At 51.2% G+C, this 11,288-nt stretch overlaps 1 protein-coding gene across 2 annotated transcripts; it reads right to left on the reverse strand.

Moving 5' to 3' along the window:
- Positions 1–4,160: 4,160 nt before the first annotated feature.
- Positions 4,161–11,174, reverse strand: MYORG (myogenesis regulating glycosidase). 2 transcript variants are annotated; one of them, XM_077761894.1, is made up of 2 exons: positions 11,070–11,174; positions 4,161–7,919 (listed from the first exon to the last, which is right to left on the reverse strand). In XM_077761894.1, exon 2 carries the CDS (start codon positions 7,844–7,846, stop codon positions 5,702–5,704), a length of 2,145 nt encoding a protein of 714 aa, XP_077618020.1. In that variant the 5' UTR covers positions 7,847–7,919; positions 11,070–11,174; the 3' UTR covers positions 4,161–5,701. The 2 variants fall into 2 exon arrangements, with proteins under 2 accessions (XP_077618020.1, XP_077618021.1); XM_077761895.1 differs by having other exon boundaries at positions 11,066–11,174.
- Positions 11,175–11,288: the final 114 nt, after the last annotated feature.

An 11,288-nucleotide genomic window follows, 5' to 3' on the forward strand; every position in this document is an offset into this window, starting at 1 on the left:
TTTTAAAAAAGTTTATATATATGTAGATTTGAGAGAGCGAGAGAGAGAGAGAGAGAGAGAGAATGAGTGGGGGGGGGGCAGGAGCAAGCGGGACAGAAGATCTGACGTGGGCTCTGTGCTGACAGCAGAGAGCCTGATGCAGAGCTCAAACTCATGAACTGTGAGGTCATGACCTGAGTTGAAGTCAGATGCTTAACCGACTAAGCCACCCAGGTGCCTCCAAAACACAGGTACTTTGGAGAGAGGACCCCCATAAATTATCTTCACCTACTCTCTGCAGGAAGAATTGATAGGGTGGGACCAGGGCATGTTATAAGAGGTGGGTCAGGTGGGGGGAAGTGGGACTGAGACTAGGACATGGTGGGTGAGTAGGCTTTGTCATCTTCCCCACTTTGCTTCTGGTCAGCTTGCTCAGAGATGTGGGAAGGAGACTACAGTTCTCCTTTCAATCTGAGGCCCTCCACAGAGCATGTCCTCCTGGAAGCCTTCCCTAATAAGCACCCATCCTATAAATACTATCCTGTTCCCCACCTATACCTGAAGAGGCTCCTCTTGGAACTCCACCTCCACCGCCCAGGGTGGAGAAGCATTTAACACACACTTGTCCCCACCAGGGTGGGCTCTGGAAAACTAAAATGCCCTCTTGACTCCCAAATGCAATACCTTACACCCCCATAGTAGGCACTTCTTTGCTGAACTGAAGACCTAAAGGAATGAAGTTACAATGATAGCTATTTGATGATAGAATTTCAATTGAAGTACTTGTGATGGTGTGTATGAGACCTCAGATGGGACCCCCATGTTTGGGGAACAGAGGCCTACATCTCCATTGTCCCAACCTATCCCTTCTTTTCTAGAGGAGGGCTGTGCCAGCCCTGCTGCTGCCCCCTTGAGGCTCTTCTATAGGTGCCCAGCGAGATCTCTGTACCTTTCTCGAACCCTACTCCTTTCCCTTCCCTTGCCCTACCAATCCACCTCCTGCTCAGGATTGTGAAAAAGGAAGATCTCAACTGGACACCCTGAGGAGGGAAAAGGGGGCTAGAGAGGAGGGAAAAACACAAGGATCTAGAGTACAGAGGCACGATTTCTTTGTCTTCTTTAGACTGGGGACTCCCAGGGACAGGACCTCCTCTTCTGTCTTTTGCCGTTCCTCACCCAACCCCAAGCCCAGCCAAACTCAGGATTTGCAACTTAAGGGTCATAAACTCTCCCCTCCCCTAATGGGTGAAGGAGTCAAAAGGTACAAATTTCCAGTTACAAAATATAATAAGTCATGGGAACGTAATATACAGCATGGTGACTATTGTTAACAAAACTGCATTGCATATTTGAAAGTAGCAAGGAGAGGAGATCTTGAATGTTCTCATTGCAAGAAAAATATTTTTTTTTTGGTAACAATGTATGGTGACATGTTAACTGGACTTAAAAATGGTGATCATTTACAATATATACAAATATCCAATTATTACACTGTATACCTGAAACTAATACCTGAAAAATATAGTGTTATGTCAATTATATCTCAGTATAGAAAAAAGAGATCAGCCTCTGTTTTCCCCTGTATTCCATCAAAATGATAAAGTGCGCTGAGAAAAAAAAGATTCTCCCCTTCCCTCAAGCTGCTGGAAAAATCCACGGGCATGGTAAAGTAAATGGCTAGCCTTAAGATAAAAAACAGGTTGTTCCTTGGGACCAGGGGTGTGTGCCAGAGAGGGGAGGGTGTCAGCAGAAGTCCCACTGAGTCGGACAATAGCAGGAAAGGAAATTACCCAGTTGCCTCTGTGGTTTTCTTTAAGGCTGGGTCGAGGCAGGCCTCCCCTCTCAGGGATGGGCTGTGCAGCTGTTCCTAGAACAGAAGGTAGTATTTCTTCAAATGCTTTTCAAAATATACTCATAAGTGTGTGTGTGAGGAAAATAGAAACAGGGATGTGAGAAGTATTCAGAAAGTAGAAGTCTTAAACGTCAGAGTCTGGATATTTTCCTAAGTGATTTGATTGAATTTCAAAAAGATTTCCTTAGCCGCTGTGTGGATTAGACTGAAGGGTCTAAGAGTGAAAAAAGTCAGGAGGCCACTGCAGTGGACCAGGCTAGGATTAATAAGATCTGCTGTGGGATTGTGGCCAGGGGATGGAGCATTGACCTTGGGCTTGAGGAGGGGAGAAGTGATCAGAAACTTGGTGAGAGGAACCAGCAGAAGACTTGCTCTGGAGCCAGCCAGGGTGAGAGACAGTACCCAAATCCTGGGGAGCCAGGGCAAAGACCCTCAGAAAGCTCACCTCTTGGGCTTGACTAGGGTTCATCTGATTCATGTGGTATTAGAAAGGAGACTAAGACAGACTCTCAGGATGTAGAGGATTATAGAATGGGGGCATTAGGCCCCAGTCCCAGTGGGCCACTCTCCCCATCCATTACCTCTGGAGGAGTTCTCCATTCCTGAATATCAGCCCCCACCAACCAGCTCAGGGGTATGGGCGGGGGGGGGGAATGCAATGAGGAATTCTAATCATACAAGGCTGCTGCAAGTTCTATGGCGTAAGGACAGCCACCCCCATCCAGATATGCAGAGAAACATAAATTTGGGATGCACAAGAGGATGGGGAGGAATGGGGTGCAGGACAAGCTGAAAGGGGCCAGAAGAGGGGTAGAGATAGCTTCCAGCTCAGTTCCCTCATGCCCCCTCTATCTCAAGATTTAGCTCTTTCTCATGGCTCCTGTCATTCCGGTCCTCCCACCCCCTTCCCGAATCTCTCTGTTTTGGTATCAATGGGGGAAGGGAAAACACTTCTTGACCTAGAAACAGTGGGTGGCAGCTTCAGAGATATACATTTTGGCTGGTTCCCCATCCTTGGTCGTATATAGGCCAGGGCTGGGCCATGCTAAAGAAAAGTGGGTAGGGAATTCCAGGCATTTGGATACAGAACACCACATTCCAGTCTAGTCTTGGTTAATAATCTTCTGCCAATACCCTCCTCTCTCAGTGCTTCAGTTTGTTCATCCGTGCTTTTGTGATTAATGAAAATGGCAGAAGCCTGACTAGAAACCAATTCACAAGCCAAGGGCCAGTTTGCTGGCCAGAAAAGGACACTCTTCCCTTTGGCCCTGTCCTAGCACACAGTGAATGCTCAGTGGGTATGGTGCGCCCCCTCCCCATCTAGGCTGTAAGACACTGCTGCCCACCCTTAATGCCCTTCTGAAAGGTGTATGCCTCCTCCTCCATGCCAGATTCCTTAGGCTTTATAGATTGTTTTATCCCTCCCCATGCCATCTCAGCACACTCTGTTTCATCTTGGGCTGTCCGCTAGAACTTTCTGCAACTATAATCTGTCCTGTCCAATATGTTAGCCACTAGTCACACATGGCTTTCAAACACTTGAAATGTGGCTAGTGTGCCTGAAGAACTGTATTTTAATTTTATTTCCTTTTAATTAATTTTTAAATTAAATTTAAGAAGTCACGTGTGGATAGTAGCTACCACATTGGACAGCAGAGGTTCTAGGCAGAGCTTTTCTTTGTTTCTTGTTTAGTATCCCTTGTTTAAAAGAAGAGTTGATAGGAGTTACCATTTATTGAGCACTTACTCTTTGTCAATTTTTGCATAAGTGCTTTATAGGTACATCTCAATGAATCCTAGAAATTCTATTAAAAAGATGAAGAAACTGTGGTTTAAGAGGTTAAACTGGCTTCAGATTGCAAAGAAAACTGGAGGGCCATTCAAGTGTGAGTCATGGTCTCCAGCCACTTAGGGAACCTTCCAGGACCCAGCGTGGGTGTTCTCCATAGCCTGGGGTTGTTGGGGCCCCAAGAAGCTCATCACTGAGTGCCAATCAGTGGATGCTCTTGACAAAAAGGAGAAGGAAGCTCATTCATATACTCCCCATCTCCCGGGGACACAGGAATCCTAGCTTCTGACATCCCACCTTTAGATACCTCTCTTCTTGCCTTTCTCCTGGCCCACAGTGTCCTTTGGGTCACAAATTAAGAGCTCAACTGGGTGCTAGGTGCAAATGCTTGGGAAAAGTGTGTCACAGGCAGCCCCAGAGGAAGCCAGTTGTGCTGGGAGCTGGGGCCTGGAAAAATCCTTGTTGTTTTCATGCAATAAAACCCCACAAAGACAAAGACAAAAACAAAAAACAAACAAACAAACAAACAAAAACAAGAAATAGTATAATAACTACCTTTTATTGAGCACCTACTTGTGCTAGGCACTTTACATACATTTGTGCTTATAGTTTCCACAACAATCTGGGAGGTAGGCATTATAATCACCATTTTACATATGAGGAAACTGAGGTTCAATAAGGTTAAGCAGCTTGCTTAAAATCACACAGCTTGTAGACAAGTGGTAGACTCAGCACTCAAGATGGACATCTGTGAGTGCCCCCAAACTTTCATTAGGCATTCTTCACACTGGGGAAACAGAGGGGGTGGGGGAGCGGACAAAAGGATGCATTCTTTAGGGGTTGAGGGAAGCTGAGCCCTGTCCTGTTTCCTACCTCCCCACTCTGGCAAGCCACTTCTTCAGACTCAGCTGCAAAATCAGGGAGATTTACTCTGGCTGAGGCTCCTCTTCTTAGAAAGGGAAAATGGCTGAAATGAAAGGCCTTATCCTGTATGTGTATTTACAGGTGTTGGTGTGCAAATGCAGTTCACATGCCAAAGCACACCACCACCAGAAAAAGAACACTGCTCCCTTTTAGGCCACACCCCTGCCATGTATGCAGGGAGTGAGGCAGCTGAGAAATCTTGAAAGGGCTGTTTATTTCCTATTACAGTCCCAGGGACATCAACCAGGCGAGGGCCAGCTCAACAATCAAAACCTCAAGTTTGCTTCCTGTCCCCTCCTTTCAGGCTTATCCAGCTTATCCAGGAACACATGGTGCCTCTCTCTCTCTCTCTCTCTCTCTCTCTCTCACACACACACACACACACACACACACAGGTTCTTGAGTTAAGGCACCAAGTCGGGCCTGCACGGCCTTGCAAGTCCTTACCCATTAGGCCATGGTCTGGTCCAGGGCTGAGCCCATGTATTTACATAGATGGGTAAGTGCAGCATTAGGAGTCTCTTCACAAATGAGGGACAGCAGTGATGGCTCAGTGCTCTGCCCAGTCCTCCTGTCCTCTTGGATGAGACCTCCTTCCTCCTTGCCTGTTGGCCAAACACCTCCATCCCATCTCCTTAGCTGGGGTACGACCAGGTCAGCACACTTCGGGCCAGTGCTGGGAACTCAGGGCCTGGCTTCCAACACCAAGAATGTGCCCTTCTAAGTATGGCAGGGAGCTATTTGGGGACACTAAAGAGGATCAAGTCCCCACCTCAGAAGCACAAAGATGGCCCTTCAGGCCAGGACGGACGGGAAGGTTTCTCTCTGTGCTTTTAAAACACAATCATGTGAAATGTGTAACTCGTTTTACTTCTGAGTTCTCTCACTCCCACCTCAGGAAGAGGTTTCTGCAGACTGCAGTGAGCGTGGAGGGAAAGAGTGTCTTTAGGATAGTGCATTGAAATGGGAAGTTGCTTCAGCGCCCCCTCACCTGGCCCTACAGGAGCTGGCTGGAACACATCTATGTCAGCTCCCACTTAGCAGGAACTGCCGAGGTGGGGACTTCCCGGGGATGCACAGTGTGGTTGTGAAGGAGGGTTAGAGGCCTGCATGAAGACAGAGGTTAGGGCTGTGGGGTTCCTGGGTCGTGGGTTGGGTCAGGATGCCCAGATGAAGTAGGCAACCTCATCCAGGTCGACAGGGTAATCGGTAAGCAGCACTGGGGTTTTGTCAAAAAGCTCGCCCTTATAGCTGCGCCACTTGCCTGCGGGCAGGTAGACGTCTCGCTCCTGCTTGCCTGGCTCCAGTACGGGCGCCACCAGCAGAGTGTCTCCGATAAGGAACTGAGAGTCGATGCGGTGTGCCGTCTCATCGCCTGGCGCAATCCACCAGAGGGGGCGCACGATGGGGTCGCCTGTGTCGGTGACCTCACCAGCCAGCTCAAGCAATAGCGGCGCTACCAGTGAGGCCCTCAGCGCGGCAAACTTGTGAGCGATAGCCACCACTTCGGCGTCGTATTGCCAAGGCGGGACTGAGAACTGCATAGCGGGCATGAAGGCGGCCACCTCCAGCCAGCGCACATAGAGCTCACGTTCTGGCACTTCGCTTCCGCCTACTGTGCGCTCAGACACCGCGTTTCCACCCACCATATCAGGCAGGATGAATGGGTAGCCCAGCATGCTGACAGTGAGCACCGCGGGGATGAGCGAGCGCAGCCCCAGATCATAGCCCCACACCGAGTCGCGGTCCACTAGGCGGAAGAAGCATGAGATGTTCTGTGACTGGTAGCCTACGCGGACCTCTGCCAGAGAGAAGAAGGGCAGCGCCATTTCAGTGTAGCGTCGGCTCCATATGCTGGGGTCGGACAGCGGCCTGTAGGTGCTGAAGTCCCGCGGCAAATAGCTGACCTCTCCTGCATCAAACTTGAAGGAGGCCACAGCATAGCGGGAGCGCAGCCGCCGCAGGTGTCCCTGGAACCAGTCTCGAGCCTCGGGGCGTGTGAAGTCCAGCACAGCGCCGATGCCATTCCACCAGCGCACAAGCGCGGGCAGCCGGCCAGTGGGTTCGCGTACGAACAGCTCGCGTTCTACACCCTCACCAAAGCACGATGAGTTGTAGTTCACAAACGGGTGAACCCAGAGCGTGACGCGAAACCCGGCATCGCGCAGACGGCGAAACATGTCACTGGCATTGGGGAACTTGGCCTCGTCAAAGTCGAAGTCTCCGTAGGCAGGTGTGTACATGTCATCTATTTCCAAGTGGCTGCTGTTGAATCGGTGCTGGCGGATCTGCTGGGCGAAACGCTGCACTTTGTCCTGGTTCACGGCACGCCCATACAGCACCCATGTGGACCAGATGGGGTCCCTGAAGGCCTCGGGTGCTGGCACCCTTGACGGTTTGTTGAAATAGCGTCGAACCATGTATTTGTGGATTGAAGTGACGTCGGAGCCGACACACACACGGTAGCTGAGCTCTGGCGCTGCGGAGTGGCCGGCAGGTGGCTTGTAGGGAGTGTCATGGTAGCGTGCCTGCAGCCGCAGCGAGCGCTCGGTGCTGTTCCAGCCCAGGTGGAAGGGCACTGAGTCGTTGACCTTGATGGCAGCAGCACGCGATGACAGCCAGTAGCGTTCAAGGATGCCTCCAAATGCGGCGTCAGAGGAGTAGACATCACTGGTGACAAAGGGCTGTGGGTCCTGCTGGCCATCCAGGCGGATAGGCCAGTGCTGGGTCCTCATCTCAGCACCGCCGTACCAGTGTGCCGCTGCATCGCCCAGGAACATGGCATGTTCCACTGCGCGCCCCGGAGCTGCCTCCTCCCAGCGCACACGGTAGCACATCACCGTGTCCTTGGGCCTCACAGTCTGGATAAAGAAGTGCAGCGGGCGCCCATCGGCTGTCCGAGAACAGCCGAGCAGGGCACCATCGCGGCTGCAGGAGTCAAGGTCCAGCATGCCTGAGCGGAAGGCCAGTCGGAAGACTTGCTCACCCTTCTGGTTGCGGATGGAGAAGCCGCCTCTATTGAGGTCCAGCAGCTCCGCCCGCAGGCGTTCTGCTTTGCGTAAAGAGGCGCTGTAGTAGCACCAGGCCACTACCGCAGCCAACACCAGCAACAGCCCCAGCACCGCGGAGCCTAGCAGTGGTTTCAGCTCTTTGGACGGCTTGGGCTTGGCAGGCGAGAAATTATCAGGCAAGAAGGTGTACATAGCTGCGCCTGCGATGGCCTTGGGACTCTTATGGTCTGTGTGGCTCCCAGGGCGGCGGCGGGGATAGGCTTGGCTCTTCTCCTGAGGGTTCTGGGGCATCAGCCCCCAGTTATGGAAGGAGTGGGTAGTGGGACCACCCAACAAGGCGTGTCTGAACCTGGCTTGCCTGATTCTGGAAGCGGAAAGAGAGAAGTAGAACTGAGCTTTCTCATGCCCTAGAATTTCCCTTTGCTGCAGCAAGAAAGAAGAGGTATATACTTTGGGAAGGTTGTATTACTGGGATGTAAGGTCTGAGACTAAAGGTTTGACCCATAACAGGACCATCTATCTGTGTCTTACCCACTCTTTCTCATGAGCCCAGTTTTTGCAAAAATTAGTCAGGACTCTGAATGGGGAGGGGCAAATGGCATGCATCCTCATTTCCCTAGTGAAGGAACAAACCCAGGCAGGGTCAGGGAGCTGTCTAGAATCACAGAATTAGTTAGGCCTCCCTGGATCACACATGGGTGCAGTTCAGGTTGAAGAGAAGGGGAAGGATCTGGAGAGGGCCATGGTGGGAGAGGGAAGATAATCCAACCATCTCCTTCAGACCTTTAACAGGGTAGTAGGCTGGCTTTCCTGTCCCCAGAGGGGGAGAGGAGAGAAGAAGGGGGAACATCTCAGGCATGGAATGTAATCTTGAGTCAAAAGTCAGATTAAATCTAGAGATTAGAGAAGATATCCAAAGCTACACTCAGTCTTGGGCCTGGTTTGGAGAGAGTCAGGGTTGAGTCTGGACATTAGGGCTGGGGTAAAGAGTCTAGCATGGAGGCCATGGTAACTTCTCAAGCCATCCTTTCTTTGCTCTCTCAAATTCTACCCTGTTTTCAGTAATTGATCAGCAAGTCCATTTCCCTGCCAACCTTCCTGCTCTCTCCTCCCGGCAACACATCTGTTGGCCAGCTACCTCCTGGATGTGTCTCCACCACTCACTGACTCTCCTGCTGCTCCTGCCCTAGTTTGGGCACTGTCATTTCTCCCCCTGTATCATTGCAATACTTCCCCCCTAGGCCTCCCTGTTTCCAACTTCAGTTTCCTCTAATGCCTTCTGCTCATGGCAACCATGGTGATCTTCGTAAAGCACTTATGAGACTATATCCCTTCCTAGTGTAGAGAGCTGCTCATGACCCCCAGGGTTAAGTTCAGAAATGTAAGCTTTGCAGTCAAGAGTCAAGGCATGTCGTGGTCTCATCTGCCTTTCTGATTCCATTTCCATCCTGGCCTATCCTGTGACCACCAAACTCATTCCTTTCCCAATCTAAATCCTTCAGCCATATAGCTAGCCATAATGGGCCAATGTCTCTCCCCCATCTATCAGCTCTTCATGGAGCAGACACCCCATACTGCACACATACACTCTCGTACAGTGTATGCTAAACATCTAGATATGACTGCAAAAAAAAAAAAAATCCCATAGACTTGGGGGGAGGTGTATGTCCCAATCTGCTACTCAAGGCCACTGACCCTTCCTATCTCAGCCCTCAGGGCATAGTTCAACAAAGAAATAGCACTAGCTAGGTGCACACACAGACATACACGGTGTCTGCCACCCAGCTGCCCACCTGTTCCAGCTGGGACGAAGTGGAAAGGGAGATTAGCAAATAGTAATTAGCCTCCTCCTAGATGCCAGTGTCTGACTCAAAGTTCTCAGCTATTTCCAAGGAGATGCCAGAAATGCTCGGGGTCCTCACCGCCCCCCCCCCCATGAAGAAACTACCAAGAATGACAGGTACAGACTAGAATTTGATCCCGAATGTCAATATACAGCTCCCTACAATGCACCCTCCCCTCCAGGGAGGTGTCGTTCCAGGACCTCATTGTATGTGCTCCTTCCCCCCAACTCCCTAAGCTGGCCAGTTCCAGCTGTTCTGAAACAGCCTTTTACTCTTTCTCTCATCCCACACAACTTAGCTTCCAAAACTTCCCCACCCCAGTACGGACCTCCCTTCCTGTAGCAACAGGTTAGAAAAGCCCTCCCAGAGAATGAACATGGTCGCCTTTAGCTGATGCCTTCAAGCTAAGCAAAACCCAAAGTACATTTATATTCATTCATTCAGGACAACCGGGGCCCCATTCTGGGCACTGAGAGAAAGAGGGGAAAGGGTCCATATCTGAATAGGACAGAGAACCTCTCATCCTCAAAACTTTCTTATTAAGTCAGCCCATCTCATTACACCTGGAGGCAGAGAGAGGCCACCAAGATGACCTCAAGAACCCTTTTCAACAGGTTCTGAGAATCTTAATGTTCTAGGGTTCCAAGGTTTTTTGTTTTGTTTTCTGGGCTTTTTTGTGAAGGACAGAAACCCACAGGCCTAGGCACCCACTCCATGCAGGTCCTGTCCTGGGCTCCCAAATGCCACCACAGCACCCAACTCTAACAATACTGAACGAGAGGCATGGCTATAGTGCCTATTCTACAGATGAAGAAACTTGCCCAAACAGAAAAAGGAACTTGTTTGAAGTCACCAGGTAGCAAGGTTGCCTAATCCAAAATCCTAGCTTAACCTTCCACAGCATAATTTTAAAGAGATGGGAGATAATGGTCCCACTGGCTGAATGCAGCAGAGGAAAGGAGCTCTGTGGGCCAGAGGGTGGGACAGGCTCCCATCAGGTGAATGTGTGCATAGTGAAGCCTATCTTCTCAAGGACTGATGCTGCTACTTGCTCCAGGAAGGCTACTTGGGAGTAGAACAGGGGCAATTTTAATGGCATCTGGTACCGGAGCTGTGGAGGAGGAACTGTGGTTCCTATGTTAACAGCGTTAGAGACCCCTGTAATCTGCCGCCTCCGCCATCTGACCAACCACAGGCTAATGCCGGCAGGTGGGGTCTGACCTAGCTAAGCCTTTCCCCACTTGACACTCAACTTCAGTCTTGGCTGCCAGCCGCTGGCCGGATCTGAGGGGTAGGGCCGGGCCTGGCCCCAAAGAAGGGAGGCCATGCCAAGTTGAGTCGTTTGTCGAACATAATTCCGGGGGTTTGGGAGAGAAATGACAAAGGCAACTCGATCCCGCCCATCTCCCTGCCCTCCTCAATGACAGGATCCGAAGGGATCGAGTGACTGCGCCTACAGCTTGGAATACTCCACCCCCAACACCCAGCGCTACAGCTACAGTGCCCGAAGGGACAGAATGAGGTCCAGGGGCCAGCTGCCCGCTGGGAACCGCGGTTTGAGGAGGGGCCCAAGGGTCCAGCCTCGCACCCTCTACTCATTAGTAGGAACTAAAGTTAAAGAAGTGTGCTTCCTCAACACCCCCCCAAGTCCTCCCGCTGGGCTCACTCACGGCAGTGACCCCAGAAGTGGGGGTGAAGGGAGGCTCCCGAAGATTCCCTCCACGCTAGCTGGAGTTGCGCTGCCACAGCACAGCGCCGGGCGCTGCCTAGCTGGGAACAGCTGAGGCCCTCCTCGGGGCCCGCCCTCTTCCTGCTCGGCCACGCCCCGGTCGTTCTGTCTCACTTCTCGCCTCGGAGTCCAGCCCCACCCCTGGTGCTGGATCCCTCCG

This window comes from Crocuta crocuta, unplaced genomic scaffold (genome assembly GCF_008692635.1).
Source record: "Crocuta crocuta isolate KB4526 unplaced genomic scaffold, BGI_CrCroc_1.0 scaffold204, whole genome shotgun sequence".
NCBI lineage: Eukaryota > Metazoa > Chordata > Mammalia > Carnivora > Hyaenidae > Crocuta > Crocuta crocuta.